This window comes from Heptranchias perlo, chromosome 26 (genome assembly GCF_035084215.1).
Source record: "Heptranchias perlo isolate sHepPer1 chromosome 26, sHepPer1.hap1, whole genome shotgun sequence".
NCBI classification, from domain to species: Eukaryota; Metazoa; Chordata; class Chondrichthyes; order Hexanchiformes; family Hexanchidae; genus Heptranchias; species Heptranchias perlo.
The window spans coordinates 11,589,740-11,610,861 of record NC_090350.1 but is presented as its reverse complement, the minus strand read 5'-3'; the positions used below and the strand labels follow the sequence as shown (position 1 = coordinate 11,610,861).

Sequence of the window (21,122 nt, the reverse complement as noted above, 5' to 3'; positions counted from 1 at the left end):
GCCAGTCAGCCCAATGTCGGTGGTGGGGAAACTCAGACAATAATCCGGGCCAAAGTTAATTGGCACTTCGAAAAATATGACTTAATAAATGAAAGCTAGCACGGATTTGTTAAAGGCAAATAATGTTTGACTAACTTGATTGAGTTCTTTTGAAGTAACGTTCTTTGAAGGCGTTTGATAAAGTGCCGCATGGTCGGCTTATCAAGATTGTGGCCCATGAAATAAAGGTGGCAGTAGCAACATGGATACAGAATTGGCTAAGTAACAGGAAACAGAGTGAACGGTTGTTTTGCAGACTGGAGGGGGAGGTGTACAGTGGTGTTCCCCAGGGGTCAGTGCTGGGACCACTGCTTTTCTTGATATATATATATATATATTAATGACTTGGACTTGGGTGTATAGGGCCCAATTTCCAAATTTGCAGATGACACAAAACTTGGAAGGGTAGTAAACAGTGAGGAGGATAGCGATGGACTTCAAGAGGATATAGACAGGTTGGTGGCCTGGGCGGACATGTGGCAGATGAAATTTAACACCGAAAAATGTGAAATGATACATTTTGGCAGGAAGAACGAGGAAAGGCAAAATAAATTAGAGGGCACAATTGTAAAAGGGGTACAGGAACAGAGATCTGGGGGTATATGTGGACAAATCATTGTAGGTGTCAGGGCAGGTTGAGAAAGCGGCTAAAAAAGCATATGGGATCCTGGGATTTATAAATAGAGACATAGAGTACAAAAGTATGGAAGTCATGATGAACCTTTATAAAACACTGGTTCGGCCACAACTGGAATATAGTGTCCAGTTCTGGACACCGCACTTCAGGAAAGATGTGAAGGCCTCAGAGAAGGTGCAGAAGAGATTTATTAGAATGATTCCAGGGATGAGGGACTTTAGTTACATGGATAGACTGGAGAAGCTGGGGATGTTCTCCTTGGACAGAGTTGGTTGCGAGGTGATTTGATAGAGGTATTCAAAATCATGATGGGTCTAGACAGAGTAGATAGAGAGAAACTGTTCCCATTGGCGGAAGGGTCAAGAACCAGAGGACATAGATTTAAGGTGATTGGTAAAAGAACCAAAGTTGACATGAGGAAAAACTTCTTTACACAGTGAGTGGTTCGGATCTGGAACGCACTGCCCGAGGGGGTGGTGGAAGCAGATTCAATCATAGCCTTCAAAAGGGAACTGGATAAGTACTTGAAAGAAAAAATTTGCAGGGCTACGGGGATAGGCTGGGAGAGTGGGACTAGCTGGATTGCTGTTGCATAGAGCTGGCATGGGCTCGATGGGCTGAATGGCCTCCTTCCATGCTGTAACCTTTCTATGATTGTGGAGAGGTTTGATGAGGGTAGCGCGGTTGATGTGTATATGGACTTTCAAAAGGCATTTGATAAAGTACCACATAATAGATTTGTTAGCAAAATTGAAGCCCATGGGATTAAAGGGACAGTGGCTGCGTGGACACTAAATTGACTGAGACAATCAGCAAAGAATAGTGGTGAACAATTTTTCAGACTGAGGGATATGTGCATTGGTGTCCCCCCAGGGGTCAGTGTTGCTCTTTTTGATATATATTAACCTGAACTTGGGTATACGGGGCATAATTTAAAAGTTTGCAGATGACATGAAATGTGGAAATATAGTAAAAAGTAAGAAGGATAATAGACTTCAGGAGGACATAGAATCGTGAAATGGGTAGACACATGGCAGATGAAATTTAATGCAGAGAATTCTGAAGTGATTCAATTTCGTAGGAAAAATGAGGCAAGGCAATATAAACTAAATGGTACAGTTTTAAAGGGGGTACAGGAACAGGCACCTGGGGTGTATGTGCACACGTATTTGAAGGTGGCAGGAGAAGTTGAGAAGGCTGTTCAAAAGGCATATGGGATTCTTAGCTTTATAAACATGCATTGTGTACAAAAGCAAGGAAGTTATGCTAAACCTTTATAAAACACTGGTTCGGCCCCAGGAGGAGTATTGTGGCCACTTCCGGGCACCACACTTTAAGGAAGGTTGTCAAGGCCTTGGAGAGGGTGCAGTGGAAATTTACTGGAATGGTATCCGGGATGAAAGACTTTGTTACATGGAGAGACTGGAGAATCTGGGGTTGTTCTTTTAGAGCAGAGAAGGTAAAGTGGAGATTTGATGGAGGTGTTCAAAATCATAAAGGGTTTTGATAGTTTCTCCTTATTTACTCTGTTTCCAGTGGCAGAAGAGGGGACAGATTTGAGGAAATTGGCAAAAGAACCAGAGGTGATATGAGATTTTTTATGCAGTGATTTGTGATCTGGAGTGCACTGCCTGAAAGGATGGTGGAAGCAGATTCATTAATAACTCAAATACTTAAAAGGGAAAGGTTGCTGGGCTATGGGGAAAGAGTGGGACTAATTGGATAGCTCTTTCAAAGAGCAGGCATGATGGGCCAAATGGCTGCCTTCTGTGCTGTATCATTCTATGATTCTATCAGCCGCAGCTCCCACTTCTGATTATTGAATGCTACTGGAAAGCATACCTGTGTGGATCTTGGGTGAGCAAAGAATCAAATTCTGTTCCCTAGAGTAAAATGACCTGCGTTCACTCACTATCCAGGTACTCTCGCGAAGAATGGTCACTTGGGCAAGTTACCAGAGGGCTGCTGGCACCCAAGGGATTATACTCAGGCAAGGAATCCATGGGGAAATAATTACATAGAATTATTTAGAATTTACAGCACAAACAGGCCATTCGGCCCAAGTGGTCTCTGCCGATGTTTATGCTCCACATGATCCTCCTTCCACCCGACTTCATCTCATCCTATCAGCATGTCCTTTTATTCCTTTCTCCCTCATGTACTTATCTAGATTCCCTGTGGAGGAAAATGCTATTTTCAGCTTTTATTCACCTCTATGAATATGCGGAGTGGGTTAAACTGATTTGGAGAAGGCTCATTGTACAGCTTCAACTGGCTGTGAGTGAACACTAGCTATTCTTTCCCTCTTCTCCTCCCTTCTCCTCTTTCCCCCCCACCTTGCAACTGTAGCACAAAGATGCAGAAGTTATGGTTGCTAGCTTAGGCACAATCAGCCTAAACGAGTGTAAGATGAACAAAGATGAGATGATGGTCCTTCCCTTGATTGTGGGGTACTGCCCTACCTATCGTTCACTGAAATGTTAAATATGTCAAACACATTTCGAAATGAAGAAAATACTGGTTTTAAGATCCTATTTTGTTTTTAATTGTCATTACAGAAATGAGTCAGCAATTCACGTGCCATCTCTCATGGTGCTGAATAGGCCTTTTACAAACCACAAAACCCCCAGCTATCCCAGAATTTACTGAATTGATTTGCAGCCCTGATCTGAAGGTGACATTGATACTAAATTGAAACCACTCATTCCTGCCCAAAGTTTTGAATGGAAAGTGATCTTTCTGTCTAAAGCTTCTGAAATGAGCTTGCATGGACCGTATATTTGGTGTAATGGTGATGGGTGGAACTATGCATTGTGTTCGTGAAATAAGATTTCCAGAGTTGAGGATATAGGCTCTTCATTTTAAAGCTGAACGCGCAACTGCCTTAAGACTATTCAAAGGACCCTAGCCGTGTACAAGTTTGTGCATAGCTTCTACCCTGCTGTTACTGACTGGCCCTGAAACTCTCCCAGCTGCTCCAGACCACAATTCCTGTCTGGCCCAAAGTTTATTTCTGCATTGATCACCGTGCCCCTGACCCCTCTGTGCCTGAACTGTTTCTGTTATTGTTAAACCACAATTACTGTTCTGTGTGCACATATTGGTTGCTGCCCTAGACTTGAGCTGCTCCCCCTCCTCTTCCACCTGCTATGCTGTGTCTTCCTTTTCTCCATCTCCTCTGTCTAATGCTCTCATATCTCCTCAAATATACTCCCTGGTCCTCAAACTCCTTTCCCTTGATTGACCCAGGACAGGGTCACTGCTTCCCTCCTCTTCAAACTGGGCATCCTTTGCTGTGCTCATCATTGTCATTCTAACTTAAGTCCTGCTAATTGTTTTAGTCACCTTGCCTGCCATTTTCCCCTGAGGGCAAACTTCCATTTCCTCTTCCAACCCAACCCTCAGCAAGTCTTGACTCAACTTCCCACTGTATATTCCTGCATATGAGGCTGTCCGTTCAGTGTGAAGCACATTGATCATGGTCCTGACTGAAATTTAGTCCAAGGATGGCAACTCCTTCCCCCTCAAAAAAGCCACTAGTTGACACCAGACCCTAGGTACATGTTCCATCCTTTCCCTGCCTTAACTGCCCTGGTAGGAGTGTGCAACTCCTCCTACTATGTATTTGGCTCTCTTTCCAACCCCCATTCTTCTGGCTCCTTGCCCACTTTTGAGCACCTACAGCTCTAACGTTTCCCCCTTCCTCTGCTTGTTTACCATATCTTTCCATGCTTCCTCGCTGAAACCTCCCCCAGTGTTCCTAGGAGCTTTTTTCCCCAAAATTTGCCTACAGAAGGATTTCCTACCAATAGGCCAGTTCAGGGCCCTCAAGAACTTGATTGATCTCGATCATAGCCAAGCGATATTTACTCGGACTGATGGCGGTGGCCATATTCACAGTCCCCAACCTATTTATTTATCAGGGCCTTTAGCTGCTCCCTTGTTTCATCTGGTGAAAGTCTACCATGGTTCAGCTTGTGACTTCACCTGGTGGTCATAGGAGTGTCCTTATAAGGATTCTTCTACTTCAGCTGCCCCACAAGTAACACATACAAGTGGATGCATTCCTGCTGTAATAAGGACCTTGCCTACTGAGCAACAGAGTGCAGGCCAAATGGACCTGGCCTATTTTACTGGGCACATCAACTGCTGAGGGCTGATGTTGGAAACTAGCCCTGGGCTACTTCTAACCCCATATTTTAAGGAAGTTCAGTGTGTACAGAGACACAACACAATGATGCCCATTACATATCTAGGGAATGAATCTCTGCTTAAATTCGGTCCAACTAACTCACTGATCTCTGAGCAAATGAGTAATATTCTCCATTTAGAGCCTAACAGGAATAGACAGAACGGATGCTTTCTGCTGTTTCACTATCCATCCCCAGAAGTTGAAAATCCATGAGGAGGTGAGGCAATCAGATATTCCAAGCCTAAGTACCTCTGGAGATAGATGTGTTCACCTCTCCAGACATTAGCGAACTTCTGTTTTTCTTCCAGGATGCAGGCTGTTGGTATAAAGGTGATCATCTCACACCCAAATCCCACCCATCCATCCCCACAGGCTTGGCTGGGCGTCACAGTATCTGGGATACAGAAATCTCAGCTAGTTTCTTGCTGCATCCTAGGTCAGAATGAACTCATGCACAGGAGCAGGAACAGCAAGCAGATCACGTATTTGCGATAGCTGTGACAATTTTTACATGCTGAGCCTCTGTTCTTATGGACCAGTTGCAAGTGTAGAATGCTCCTGCTCAAAGAATGAGTGCCCACAAGCACATCACCTGCATTCGTGCACCAGAAGTTGAAATAACAGTCCTTCTAGTCAGAGTTTGTAATGGGCAAACCTATTTTGGGTGTGTATTTTGCACAATAACTGAATTGTCTCAGTGAAAGAGGCGCTTCTAGGTAATAGGCTTGGCATGATTTCAGCAAAATTTCATAAGGAGAATTTAATTGGGACAAATTTTGTTTCCACTTGTGCCAGATATGGGTGTGTTTTCCTGTATTGGACACAGATATGAAAGAAGAATTCCCTCCACTGAAGCTTTCTGATTTAAGTGCTTGGTGCTTCATGTGTAAGTTTTAAATACTGTTCCCTTGTTTTGGGAGACGTTTCTAACATCTCTGCCTCCTGGAGAGCATATAATGAAAGGCTGCTATCAAGTGCCAGGGGATCTTGGACGTCTATCACTAAGATTGAGACATCCGTTCAGACCACATTCATCGCCCCCGCTTCAAAAAATAGCCCACCCTTAACCCTTCCGTCGTTGCAATCTACCACCCCATCTCCAACTTTCCTTTCCAAAGTCCTTGGCATGTTATCACCTCCCAAATCCTTGCCCATCTTTCCAGTGACTCTCTCCAATAACATTTCCACCCTCTACGGAACTGAAGCGGCCCTAATCAAAGTCACAAATGACATCCTCTGTGATTGTGGTTTATTATCCTCCTCGACCTCTGCAGCCTTTGTCACTACCGGCCACATCCTCTTCCTCCAATGACACTCCTCTTGTCCAGCTCAATGGCACTGCCCCAGCTTGATTCCTCTTAGCTGTCCGATCGTAGCCAGAGCATCTCCAGCAATCACTTTTCTTTCTCCCCACCCCACACCGTTACCTCGACTCCCCCCAAGGAACTATTCATGGCCTCCTCTTCATCTACTTGCTACCCCTTTGACATTGTTAGCAGACATGTAAAGTGCAGGAACCCAGCACTTCTCCAAAACCCCTGCACTTGCCTCTGTGTTCTCAGTCTGCTTGTCGGACAACCAATCTTGGTTGAGTTCCAATTTCCGCCAGTTAAACATTGGGAAGACGGGCCATTGTCATTGGCCCTCACCACAGTCAGTACCCTTGCCACTGATTCCATTTTCCACCTCTCCGGCCATTGTCTGGCTGGACCAGATTTTGCAACCTCAATGTCCTATTCGATCGAGTTGAATTTCCGACCCCATATCCTTTCTATCACAAAGACCGCCTGCTTCTGCCTCTGTATCACCGTCTGCCTCTGCCCCACCTCATCCATGCTGTTGTCACCTCCAACCTCCACTATTCCCGCACCCGCCTAACTCACTCATCGCCCCTATCCTCACTGACCTACATTGGCTCCTAGTTTCCATATGCCTCCAATTTAAAATTCTCATTCTTGTGTTTAAATTCCTCCTCCAGCATTATAACTGCTTTTCCCCCTTGAGCTCTCTGTTCCTCCGACTCTGGTCTCTGTGCTCCCTTGCTGTTTGCACCACCATTGGTGCCTGTGCCTTCGACCGCCTAGGCCCCTTTCTCTGGAATTCTTTCCCTAAACCCTTCTGCTGTTCCACCTCCCTCTCCTCCTCCCTCCTTGCCACCCACCTCTTTGACCATCCTTTTGGTGACTCTTCCTAATATTCGATGTTCCTTTTTTTTTGTCTGACTACACTCAGTGAAGTGCTTTGGAACATTTTTTATGTTGATGGTGCTATATAAATGCAAGTTGTTGGTAGGCTGACCCTCTCTCTCATTTGTAGCCTCCAAGCTCTGACTTTTGTAACCCTCAATCTTCTTCATTTATATCAGAACCACTATGGTGAACTTTCTCTCTCATTCCTCCTAACCAGAATTTCCTACTCACTCTTCCTCCTTGTTTGTCCAGTATGTTAACCAAGACTCATCGCATTGACTGAGTCATCTATCCCAGGGCCTCAAAATTGTGGGGTTTCTTACCTCCATCAATCTTTCCTCCTCCAATTTTCGTGTTGCCTAACCACTAATTGATTTGCCAACTCCTCCAACCTTCGTGGTGTCTTGCAATTTGGGCTTTGGCTATTCACTTTGGGTTTCTAAATAATGAAAGTAGTCTTCCAGCATTGCTTTTTGCATATATTAGTGTGTCTTGTTGTAGTGCAATTTAATGTTTGCCTGCATATATCGCTGCAATCCAAGAGTGATTCATTGTGTGAAGTGCTTTGAGATTTAACAATGTAATAGTGTTGCATAAATGCAATTTTTTTCTTGTAGCGTACACAGTAACTTTTCATGTAGGACTCCATTGCAACAGTTTCACGGAGGCTAAGGATGGGTAACATTACGAAAATGAGCAGTCAGGCACTACACCATGGGAGTGTCTGCACTGAGTTTACGGAATTAGTCTGAGATGAGGTGGAGATGAAATTTTTAGAGCAAGTGATCTTTGGCTACATTGTCACCTCCTTGCAGCACTACAGAGTTGCAGGGGCCTGGGAGCATATTGCCTGAAGACCCAGATCTCTTGGTTGTTGATGGTGTGTGGGATTCATGTGCAATTGTTGTCTTTTTATATGTGTAAACATTGTATAATTGATCAACTGTTGAGGCCTTGAAGCAGTAGCTTTAGCCAAAGTAGGTTATTCTGTATCTCTCTTGTTTTTCAGGCCGACCATACAGGGGCAAACCCAGTGACATGTGGGCACTTGGTGTGGTGCTCTTCACCATGCTTTATGGACAGTTCCCATTTTATGACAGCATACCTCAAGAGCTTTTCAGGAAAATCAAAGCGGCAGAATATACCATCCCAGAGTAAGTTGGGTTTTTTTTTTGCAGGTTTGTCTTTGGCTTAAATTTTCCCTTGGACACCTAATATAAATGTGGTTTTGTGTAATTATTTTTGAATCCTAGCTTTCCAGCCCCCTGCATGTTGACTAATCAAAGCTGGGAGGAGCTAGATGGAATGATTTTTACACTGGGAAATGTTTTAAGGAAAACACTAGATTTTTGCAATATTTCAAAAGTCACTTCCCCATAGAGCATTGGCTCCTTTCAGGCTGTGTTGCAAATAGTTCATTTTACTGGAACCTCCATCGGTCATTAGTAAACACAAGTTCAGAAGACTTAACCAAACTTTAATATTAGACCCTCTTTTCAATGCAGTTAGAGTCTGCTTGTTCGCGGTACAGCATTTTTAAGGCTGTAGGAGGCCATTTGGCCTATCTCTGCTCACTCATCCAGAAAAACCTAAAGGTCCCCTCATTGCATCATCCAACTTAAGCACCAGACTGATTCCTGGGCTGGCAGGACTGATGTATGAGGAGAGATTGGGTCGACTAGGCCTATATTCACTAGAGTTTAGAAGAATGAGAGGTGATCTCATTGAAACATATAAAATTCTAACAGGACTAGACAGACCAGATGCAGGGAGGATGTTCCCGTTGACTGGGGAGTCCAGAACCAGGGGTCACTCTCAGGATATGGGTTATGCCATTTAGAACCGAGATGAAGAAAAATTTCTTCACTGAGAGTGGTGAACCTGTGGAATTCTTTACCACAGAAGGCAGTGGAGGCCAAGTCATTAGATGAATTCAAGAAGGAGATAGATAGATATATTAACGCTCAAGGGATATGGGAAAAAAGCGGGAACAGGGTCTGCATTAGACGATCAGCCATGATCATTTTGAATGGCGGAGCAGGGCCGAATGTTTCTATGTAAGCGATTCAATGGTTTTTAGTTCCACTGCTCTGCCTGGGAGTCCCTACCATGTATTGATTATGCCTTGTAGGAAGAACTTCCTGATATCAGTCCTAAATTTGCCCTTTATTAGATTAGACCTATGTCACCTTGTTTTACTTTGTTTGATTTCAAGTAACTTTCTGTATATGCCTTTTCCATATTGTTTACGATCTCTGATATCTCTAAGATCACCTCTCTGATGCCTCCTTTCAAGGCTGAAGAGCCCACGTTTCTTCGGTCTGAGGCCTCAGACTTGGGCCAGCCTTGTGCTTTTCTCTGTACTGCCCCCAAGGTGACCAGAACTGGACGCAGTACCCAGGGCGCAGTCTGACCAGAGCACTGTACAATTTGAATAAGAGTTCTCCAAGCTTGTGTTGTATAGTTCAACTTTCTGTTGGCTTCATTTGATGCTCTGCTTGGTGGAACAGTCTACCAAGACCCCTGGGTGTCTCTCAACTCACCCGTTGCTACTTCAGACATTTGTCGAGTGCAAGTGTCTCCCATTGTTCCTCCGATGTGTACCACTTTACGTTGATCTGCCATTGTTCTCGCATGTAGAACGTTGAGTCAGAGCCTTAGATCTGCTCCCTTCCCTTGTCACAGTTTGGTTTGTTTTAACCAGCGCACTCGTACGGTTCTATTGTTTTAAAAAAAAAATGTTTTTAATTGAGCGAACTGCTGGTTTGTAATGTTGTGGAGGTGTTGCTGAGCCTGACGGTGCGAGGAGGCTGAATTACATGCACGACTGAAATGAGCAACGTTGCTGAACTGCCTGGGAGTGGGGCTGGTGACCATACCTCTAATGCTGCTGAGACAGTTGCTTCACACTGGCTGGACTCTGCAGTGCCTCCAAATCAGCATTCTGATTATTACTCCGTGTTTAAACCAGCACTACTCAAAACAAATGCCAAGAAAGACACACGTTCAGAATTCTACCTGTTCAGCTGGATATTTAATGACCTAATGGGAAGACAGTAGGTTGGGATCCCACTATTGGGTTGCCTTTGTTCAAATCGGTCTTGAAAGATGGCCCTGTATGGTCTTAGATCTAGGCTCACATGTGAAGAATAACCACCTGGGCAAGCTACTGTAATGCTGTGGCACCCGTGGAACTGTACTCTATGCGTTGGCACCTTAAAGAAAGACAGACCTGCACTTAGCACCTTTGACATGCTGGAGCATTCCATATTTTATATGCAGCCAACGAATTACTTTTGAAGTATAGTCACTCATTTTATAGCAGACGTGGCAGCCAATCTGTGCTCAGGACAATCCTAAAACAGCAGTGAGATGATGACCAGTGAATCCATTTTAATGTATTAGTTACAAACGCATGAAAGGAAAAGGCCAATTGGCCCATCGAGCCTGTTCTATGCTATAACCTTTGTACATTAGGACCCCCATCCGCATGCCCCTACTCGTCCCCATCCACCAACCATGCAATCCCTTGGGGAAAACAAAGGGAAACAAATTTAGGGATTAAAAAAACTCTGGTAAATTCCTCTCCGATCCCCTAAGGCAATCAAACAAGTTCCAGGAGACCATGGTGACTCAGACGCATTCCTAAAGTATCTTCTATGTAGTTATGTTGGCCGCACTCTGGTACCTGTCAGGCTCTTTGAAGTTGAGTGAGGAATGTTGGCAGGGCACTGGGGGAACACTCTGGTCTTCAGAAAACTGCCATGAGGTCTTCCATATCCATCTGAACAGGCAAACATGCCTTGGTTTAATATCTCACCTGAAAGACTGCACCGATGATAATGCAGCACTCTTGCAGTACTGAATTAAGGTGTCGGCGTAGATTGTGCTCACATTCTGGAGTGGGGCACATACCCACTGTCTTCTAAAGTGAGAGTGCTACCACTGAGATGAGAAGAATGAAAAACTTTTAAAGGTGGAGAGTTGAGATTCTGTGAAATTGTAGTAGTTAGAAAGAGTCCTGATTGCGTTTGTTTCTGAATTGAATAATGTTGGTCAGAGTGAGTGAAAGCCAGAATACCAAGAATGATGATGTGAGGGAGATAAACGAATGGGTGCAGTTACTGCTGAATCATCTTTGAATGTGACTCTCGAAGGATGATTCAGCCCCTTCACAGGCTTGATTGTTTCCTCAGGCAGTACACTGATGGCACCAGCACTCGCTAAATTAAACTAAAATCGACAGATGGAAGAACAGACAAGCATGCTAATTTCAATCTTTTATAATTTAATGGGGATTTTGGTGCAGAGATCCCTTTAAGAAAACTTTACACTAAAGTCAACTGTAAATTTTGAGTGAATAGAAATTTAAAATCCAGTGCTGATTTACCTGTATCCATTAGGCTAACTTTTTTTGGTTGCAGGAAACAATTAAATAATTTGTATGGTATTCACCATTTGACCATGTTTACAGGCCAAGGTGACCATTCCCTTTCCTATTGCTGTACAACTGCAGCCAGTTAAAAGCAATAGTTCCCATTTCACAGACATCCATTTTATAATTTAAAGGATGAAAAAGTTCTTAGTAAAATTCACTGTCTATTGTTGATCAATGATTTGTTTTCCTCCCTGTTCACTTAAAGTAGTTTATTTGCAAAATCTGTTCTTTGCAATGTGTGGGAACATTAGTTTCCATTAACCCAGTAACATTTAGGCTTGCGGTGCTGTTTTTGAGAGTTACTGCTCCGATCTGTAGCGTTTGTTTTGTTTGGGGAAGTGGATTTTTGTGAGCATTGCTCACTGGTTTCTAGCCGCTTGTCCTGTGCCTGAGGTATTGGGTGTGCTGCTGTGTAACTCACTGGGTTTACTCGTTCTATGCTGCTTTGAGTCAAATTGACGCAAGGCTTTATTTTGCAGCTGGTACCGTGGTGTTGTGGGTTCAATGTATTTTCTTTTTTTTCCCCATGTAAGTACTTTCTGGCCAGTATTGATCTTCCCTTTTATTTTATTCTCTCCTTCTCCCTGACAGGGACTGCCGTGTATCAGAAAACACAGTTTGTTTGATCCGAAAGCTGCTGCTTCTGGACCCACAGCAAAGGCTGACAGCAACAGAAGTGCTGGATTCACTGAGCTCCATCATAGCTACGTGGTGAGTTAGCTGTGCAGTACAGCGTAGCTCCATACATGCATGCAACCTTAAATCACTTCCTGCTCACCTCAATACATGGCTCTAGATTTCCTGCCCTGCTCTTCTCCTCCTCCCCCCCCAAAACTTGTGTCGTCAGGGAGCCTGCATTGAGGGCCAGTCTAGCTCACCTGCATTACTGTATGTGGCTGACCGTGTGTGAATGCAACCAGGGAGAGATTTGCCATCAGGTTCTCCCTATCTGAAGCGGAAGCACTTTGTCTCCACTGTCTCCTTTTCCCTGATCAAAAGCTAGGTGTGCCATTTGGAACCATGAATTATGTTAAAACATTTCATAAAATAATAAACCTTTTAAACTTGCATACCCAAATATAACCCCTCACAAATTTCAAGGCATAGAAAATGAAATGCAGTGTCAGTAGAACCGCATACACGTAGCATATTCTGAAGAGAAACATTTTTCAACATCCTCTTCTAATCCTTGAAGGTTTGGTAATAGTTACTTGCAAATCTTGTAAGCTGGAATGATACAAAAATTTTCAGGAGCAGGAAGAGGTCATCCAAGCCCAACAGCCCTTTTTTGACAGATCTCAACCCCAGCTTTCTCCCTTCTCACCATATTGCTTGATTGTTTCTCTTTCCTGAAAGATATTTAGTTGCCTCGTGAATCCATTTAGTGTCTGATTCAGTGGCCCTCCCTGGTGATTTCCACAAGTAGATAAAGTTCTGCCTGACTTCTTGCCCCCGGCCTCCTCATTTTAAATCTCGTCCCCTTGTTGAAGCCTTCGGTTGCATAGGGTTTCTATTAATGCAAGCAATGTTTCCAAATATTTGCCACTTTATTGGCAAGATAACAAATCACTACATTGTTTAGAAATAGTTTAGATGAAATGCAGCAGCAGATTTTTCTGACTCAATGCTTGCGTGATCTCTTGCAGGCAGTCTCTTTCATCACTTAGCGGCCCTTTGCAGGTGGTGCCAGATATCGATGACCAAGTCAACAATCCAGAAACCTTGCAGGAGGTAAGAACCCCTAGAAATTAGGTGATCCTGTGCAGCTAATGCACGATGTATTGCACCATTCAGTTTACCAGCGGCAGGATTAAAGGTCAGTCCGAATGAATCTAATTACTCTGGTGTGTTGGGTTTGGTTCCATAACTGGGAATTGACTGTTCTGGACCGGAACTGTTGTATATACACACAGACCTCAGCCTGGAGACTCTAATTCTTGGCCACACTGCTCCATGACCAATATAGTTGTATAACTCTTAACGTGTGCAGTGCAATTATATTTTTGCTAATATCTAGTTTGTTAACTAAATGGAATGTGTGAAATTTGCCTATTAGCTTTACGGTGATGCAGAGTAGGAAAGGGGCTCATTTTCTGAAAACCCATCGCCTGCTGTGGCCAGTTTACCATGCAGCACCTCTCTGAAGTAGAGCTTTGGGTACTGAGCCAAGGTCACTTCAGTCAACAAGCTGGTTGCTGACTTTTTCTCTCCTGAAGGTGGTGACTCATCCATTGGTAACTCATTGAAAATACCACTTTTTTTTATTATTTATTCTCTGGCTATGGGCGCCAACCCCAGGCAGTGAGTGTTAGCAGTTCATTTAACCTTAGAAGGCATTACAGCCAAGCTGATCCTGTTCTTGCCCAATGGGGATTTTTCTCTTTCCCTCCTCCCTAGATCAGGGTGCTCAGACCAACAATAGCATCCCACTACTGCTCTGCCTGAGATCAGCTTCAATCAGCGAAGACTGGAGATAGAACCTGGGGCTTTCTGGTGTGTCTGACTTGGTGTCATACTGGCCAGTATCTTTTACCTACTTGCTGACTCCTTTTCTCAGTGACACTGTTACTGAGTAAACTGTTAATATAATTCAAATAACTACTTGATGGAGTTGGAAGGAGGAACAGGAAGATGCCATTCAGCCCCTCGAGCCTGTTCCGCCATTCAGTTAGATCATGGCTGATCTGTGTCTCAACTCCATTTTCCTGCCTTTCCCCGTACCGAAGAAAAATCTGAAGATCTGCCTTGAAAGCTTCAATTGACCCATTATCCACAGCCTTTTGGAGGAGTGAATTCCAAATTTCCACTACCCTTTGTGTGAAAGTGCATCCTGATTACACTCCTAAATGGCCTAGCTCAAATTTTAAGATTATGCCCCTTGTTCTGGATTCCCCCACCAGAGGAAATAGTTTCTCTCTATCTACCCTATTGAATCTCTCTCATTTTGAACACCTCAATTAGATTACCCCTCAACTGTCTAAACTCAAGGGAATACAAATCAAGTTTATATGACCTGCCCTCCATTTAATCCTTTAAGCCCTGGCATGATTCTGGTGAATCTGCAGTGTACCCCTTCCATGGCCATTATACCTTTTTTCTGAGAATCTGTGTCCAGTACTCCAGATGGGGCCTGACTAAGGCTTTGTACAATTGAATCATCATTGCCTCGCTTTTGATTTCCAACCTCCGAGATAAAGGCCAACATTCCATTAGCCTTTCTCATTTACTTTTCGTACCTGTGCACTAGCTTTTAGTGATTTGTGTACACGAAACACCTAAATCCCTTTGCTCCTCCACAGTTGTAGTCTGTTTCCATTAAGAAAGTATTCCGATTTGTGTCTGGGATCCAAAGTGGATGACTTCACGCTTCCCTGCATTGAATTCAATCAGCCATAGTTTTGCCCATTCACTTAGTCTATCTATGTTCCTTTTTAACTTTCGGCTCCTATCCACGCAAATTACTTGGTGTCATCTACAGATTTGGATACAACTCTCTTCCTTCATCCAAGTCAATAATGAATATGGTGAAAAGCTGAGGCCCCAGTACAGATCCCTGGGGAACACCACTTGGGGAAAAGAGAGGGCAAATTCATCATCTTTGAGGTTAATAATTACAGTTCAGCTTCCAATTATATTTGGTCTTTAGTTCCCATTTAAGATTGTCACTTATGGAATGACAGTAATGTGCTGCAGTTCTTCATGGTACAGGGTAACAAAGGTGGTGGAGTTGGTGATTTTTTTCAATATTGAATACTGTACATTCTGCCATTTAACTGACTTTTTAAATTAAGCACTGGCCCCATGAAACCAGGCTCCAGACAGCAGTTACTGTTTCTCAATAATTGGCCTAAAGACGAGTAGTGAGGTTTGTACAGCTGAAACTGCTGCTTTGTCTCCGACTGAATAGGACAACATTAATGCTCCAGAGTGTATGGCCTTGTGACATAACACCTTAGTGCACTCGATGGGCGGTAAGGCTTCTTGGCATGTTGATGATTGCTGCTGGGCTGTTTGGGCAGCACATGTGGGAAGGGAGGCTGAGATAAGACCAGGCCATTTCTTTCACGGGTGTTGGAGGGCAGTGGACTGACTAATAAACCAGTGCCAGCAATCAAACATTTTATAAAATGTACAATTAAATTGTCTCTTCACCTCTGGGACCTGGGGTTAAATCTAGCCAAGTGCTGGAATTAAGACTCCTCTGACTGTATGGGTCTAATAATGGGAATATGGGTAGTTTCTGTTCACCTACAGCACAAAACTAACTGTAATTTGGTGTAAATTGGCAAACATATTCAGAGAGATTACAGGATAGATTCTTTGGGAAAGGGACACTGTCAACTGGTGTGGTAAGTGTAAAGGCACTCCGGGGCACAGTAGAGGGAGATTTGCTCTGCGTCTGATTGCTGTACTGGCAAGGGAGTGATTTGAGTACCAGAAATGGAGACGGTGTTCTATTTCCTAGCACTAAATTGCTATGATGAGCAGAAATTTCACCAAAAAATGTGTCTCCATTAATGTGTGGGTACACTGAGCAGACAGCAGCTGCGGTTCAGTAACTGACTTCAAACTCCTGGTCCAAAGGGAGGTGGGTTGTGGTGGTCGTAGTGTAACTAATTTTAAAGTGCCCTTTGGGGGAAGATCATTTCAGTAACATCGAATGGTGGGTGACTTTTTTTTAAACTACGTCCATTTGAACTGCGAAAGCATTCAGCAGTACAGTTACAGCTTTAGGTTGCACCTGGAACTTGTTATATATAATACTGGGGTGAAGCACTGGTGGCTTCGTGTTTGTCACTACTGACAGCAGTTTGAGGTGGTAAAGTAAAAGTATCACATTTTTTTCTTTCTGTAACATATTTGCACTAAATGCACTGAGGGGAGGGGGGGAAGTGATGGACTTGGGAGACTTGCATTTTTATAATGTCTCCAGGCCTTTCATAATGAATTACTTGGAAGTGCAGTGAAAGTCGTTCAAACAAAAGTGGTACATTTCTTTAACTCCTTCCTCCCTCTCTCTCACTTTTAGGCCAAAGTCACAGAAGAGTCCTCACAATATGAATTTGAAAACTACATGCGGCAGCAGCTCATGCTGGCTGAGGGAAACACTATGCACGAGGTGAAGAGTTTTGCACACAAGCGACAGTTCAGCAACATCCCGCCTGTGCGGCGACTAGGCCACGACGCTCAGCCCATAAATCCTCTCGACGCAGCAATCCTTGCTCAGCGTTACTTGCGGAAATGATGGCCGGAAACGGGGTGCAAAGCTCTGCAAGCCAAGTTCACAGCACAGTAATACTCATCATGCCACGTACTACCGATCCTGAGCAATACAGTATTCTGTGACCGATATGTAGCATTGGACGGAGTCTCTTCAAAAAGGTTAACTAGTTTTAAGAGACAACTGAAGACAGCTTTTTTTAATAAAAAAAAGGACAATATTGCAGCATCTTCTGGGGCAGTAGTAGATGTTTAGTTTTACTTTATATAATCTACCTCTTTCTTCATTTAACCAAGACATGCTCTCGGAACTGTAAATTGAGAGACTCGGTTGAGGTCTTCGTCCTATGTTGTGACTCTGAAAGGACTTGTACTGCAAGAGATTTTGAGAGCATTAAGAATTGCGTGTGTTCATCGCTGTGGAGTCCCATTTGCCTGCATTACCCGCAGAATAATAGTGTAAAGTGTAGGTTGTCGGGATTATTATTTTTGTCTTCCCCCATTTGTGAAAGTTCTTTTTTCTTGCAGAATTTAGTGTGGTACAAAATGTCCATCAAAGGAAAATGTGAAGGAAAGAAAACCAATGTGATCCCCAGAAACATTGTTTTTACTGTGTTTAACGGCAAACATCAGTTTAGCCAGTCTTTCCCATCTTTTTTGTTTTTATTTTGTTGTTTAAAAGCTCTCGGCTTAGAGGTTCCCATTTTAACCTATGACATAAGACATACTTTTAACAATGGTTTGTGATCCAGGGCCGCAGGAATTTGTGAATTTCACTGAGCTGCAGAAACTGTTAGAACACTAAAGAGCAGTTGGGTGTGTTTTTTTTTAACAAGCTCAGGGAGAACATTCAGCGTTGTCGCTAGGATTTCAGTAAAGCATTATGAGCGTGTGAGATACCCACACAGCCGCACTAGTCGGTGCTTCAACGCCCAGTGGTACAAGGAGATTCACATCACTTTTGTCTAGAGGGGAGGTTTGAATTGTACAACACTGGTGGTTGCAGACCTCTCACTGGTAGGAGCAATTTGAGGTGAACTTGTCATCGCGCATTCATGTGTATTGGCGTTGGTGTGGTTTGGTACCAGTAGGCCTGGTGACAACACTGACCTTGCTGTAATTCTGAGCATTCAGGGAGTCTGCAAAACCCTTCAGTTCTAGTTTCACTGCACTAAGCGATGCACAGAGTTAAACTGTAAATTGTTCATCACCAAAGGAATTAACCAACTAGACAATGAGGGGGAGTCTTGGTTTGATCATGAGCATTGTACAGATCATGTACTGCTAAGTACATCATTTTGTGCCATGCCTGCCTCCTCCCCATCTCTTTCCTCTGGTGGGATGTGGTTTTTCTCTGGTAGTAATGGGCGGTCGATGTTCTGCAGTTTTATAAATGGCCTCTATGGGATGCACAATAATGGCCTGGGTCAGCCAATCCTCTTTCTTGCCACCTTTTGGGGGATGTTCCGTATGCTGCTTACTGCCACATCCAATTGGCCTGGCCGAGAGGATGCTCCCAGCTGGGAGGGTTGTGGATGCATCAAACCGCTCCGTGATCTGGCATTGCGTTGGGCCAGCATGATCGGACCTTTTCAAGACTCATCCTAGCCTGCTTCCAGTTGCAGAGGAGTCACCAGTGCAGAATATCCATTGACCCTTTTTAGTAGGGACAATAGATCCAATCCGACTCAGCATTGTCAATTCTTCACTCTTTCAAATGACAGCTAAGACTGCTAAATCTTGCCCCAACCCTCCCAAGACTGAGATTCAGTTGATGGTCCAATGTCCTGGCTCCTGGACTTCCTTTTAAAGGGTGGGTCTTCGGAGTATCATTTAACTGTAGCACAAATCACTCATGTCAGCCAGATATTGCCTCAGTGACTTCAGTATAACTTCAGATTCTCTTAGACCTGATGGAAAGGTATGTAAAGTGATTCAAACATGGTCTGCAGTGGTCTAGAGCTCTGTGTATATATTTATTTTGCTGTGGTGGGTTTCGGATTTCACTAGGTTTCCTCAATATTGCTGAGAATTTCAGTTAGTATTAAAACCAGTAATAAATGCCTGTCTTGCCTAAGTATATTTAACCTGTGAAAATATACAAGGAATCGAGCAGATTCAAATCATTTTAATTTCAATTTATCATTGCATTGTGGAAGGTCTGGTCTCTGGCATGACGGGAGGTTGTACAGGGAAATCTCCACCACTCAGGGATTGGCACGTGATCTCTTGTCGGTGTGACCTTGTAGATTGATGTCTTGGACAGGAGGGAGAGTGCAGTGACTCAGTCAAAGATTCTATTTATTAAATACCATGGTGTTCATCATAAAGCTTTTATACTGTGTGATCGGGGTAAACCGATCCATTGGTGCTTGGGGTGGGGAGGATGATTGGGGCTGGGTTGAAGGCTTGTAACTTTCTGAAGATCTCTTGGGTCCTCGTGGAAGTTAGTGTTGTGGGACTACTGTGCAGACTGTTGGACAGTTCCATTTTTTAAAAAAAAGTCTCTAAAGCCCTACCATTATCATTCAGCACATGAGACACTCGCATACAGGAGTAAAATACTGACTCCCTGTTGGGTAAAAAAATTTACTTGCATTGAGGCAAGTTTTTAAGCCAGTCTCACCTGTCTGTTCAATGCCTCACTAGCATGAGTTTGAAGTGGCCCCATTTCCACCATGTGTTGGGGGCTAATTGGATGAGTGAACATGTCCCAGTTTGAGTGTGGTATATTAATCTAAGTGGAACACAAAGTAGCAGTTTGTGATAACTCATGCAATAAAGTATGTAGAAGATCTAAAAAAAAATTTTTTTAATGGTCTTTTAAAGGCCACGGTAGCTTATAATGGTGCAACATGAGGGTTGTTGAAGAAATGGTGCCCATCTTTTGCTTAGACTGGATCTGAAACTGAGTCTGGAGATGTGATGTTGATAGAGCGGTGCTCAAATAGAGGTCTTGATCCACGAGCTTTGCTCTCCTTACTGTAATCTGCCACCTTACTGTAATCTGCCACCGGTCTCTCAGGCTGGTTGGAGGCTTGTGTTTTGGAGATGTGTTTTTGCACTGGCTCTAACTACAGTTCTCTGGATCAGTAAAGATTAGGCTCTGGGCACTTGTCAACTGTGGAATTAGACTGCTTGTACTAGGCGGTGTCGGTGGTGGGAGTACTGAGTCTCCCACCGAGGGTACATCAGTGTAAACCTGCTGTAAGGAATGACTGGTCTCCCCAAAGACCCCATTACGGAATGCAGGCCCACTGTGCTGCTCTTGGGTCTTGGCCGGCGCTCATCTGAAAATAACCGCCTGGGGGAGTGCAAAGTCTAACCATAGTCTGGTCGGTCCCGTCACAACTGTTGTCCCGGCTGAGATCAGCAGAGACCGAGGAAATAACCTGGGAGAAGCCCGGCCAAAAATAATCTTTGGGTCAAAGAAAAAAGGACCGTTTCTTCAATTCCTCATAATTCACTGAGTTCTGTCAGTTCTCTGAGCCTTACTCCAGTCTGGCTGCTCCAATTTTTTTTTGTAGTAATTTGTATATAATTTCAAATAACTTTAATTCAGTGAAGACACTTAAGTATTACCATTTGTCACAATTAGAAGCTGTGGCTTTTTTTTTCAACCTGGGGAATCTACTATTTTGTCGAGCAAGATTTTTTTTTGTTTTTATTCCCTCTAATTATGTGTTTATGGTAAGTGATTGTCTAATCAGACTGGAACAATGCAGCGCCCTGTGCATGGCGATGATGATTTGTGTGTTTGAGCTGCCTCTGGGTGTACCAAGTGAAGTAGGTTGTATGAGACGTCAGTAGAAAGAAATCGTGATCATTGTATACAAATTTGTATAAAATAAAGATGACATATTTTTGTACTTCATTAAAAATCTACTTGCATGTCAGCAATAAATTTCATACTGTAGAGAAGCTCATTCTGATTTGTTAAATGGGTTCCTATCCAGTTACCTGACATCAAATGTCTCCCATGTGGCAGTGCAAAATTTATCTCAATAGAACTGATGTGTGGTGTTCAAGAATATCTGCTTTTCTGTGCTTAACAAGGTGAAGGATATTGCTGCTGGTAATGCAACACTTGACATTTCAGGTTCTGAATGCCCACATCAAACACTCCCAGGGCAGGTACAGCCTGGGTTAGATACGGAGAAAAGCTCCCTCTATACGGTTCCTAATGGACAGGAGCCTATATTGCAAAACTCCCTACGTCACTCAGGCCGCAAGATGGCTGGTGTGGAATTGAGGAAATTGTCACACTGCTACAGTATGGGATGGTCTTCTGAGGTTGGGCTAGAGTAAGAAGGAGCCTTACCCTGCATCTGGTTTGTTGTACCTGGCCTGAGTATGTTTGATGCTGACCCTGAAATGGGAATAGTTCCATTCCTTAACATTCTTCAT

At 43.6% G+C, this 21,122-nt stretch overlaps 1 protein-coding gene across 3 annotated transcripts in view; it reads left to right on the top strand.

Moving 5' to 3' along the window:
- Positions 1 to 20,624, top strand: part of stk40 (serine/threonine kinase 40) — a 92,174-nt gene extending 71,550 nt beyond the window's left edge. For all 3 annotated transcript variants that reach the window (XM_068006428.1, XM_068006427.1, XM_068006426.1), the window contains exons 8-11: positions 8,067 to 8,211; positions 12,087 to 12,206; positions 13,142 to 13,226; positions 16,525 to 20,624. In XM_068006428.1, the coding sequence (XP_067862529.1) occupies positions 8,067 to 8,211; positions 12,087 to 12,206; positions 13,142 to 13,226; positions 16,525 to 16,740 (566 nt within the window). In that variant the 3' untranslated portion in view covers positions 16,741 to 20,624. The remainder of the gene's footprint in view (positions 1 to 8,066; positions 8,212 to 12,086; positions 12,207 to 13,141; positions 13,227 to 16,524) is intronic.
- The last annotated feature ends 498 nt before the right edge of the window (positions 20,625 to 21,122 follow it).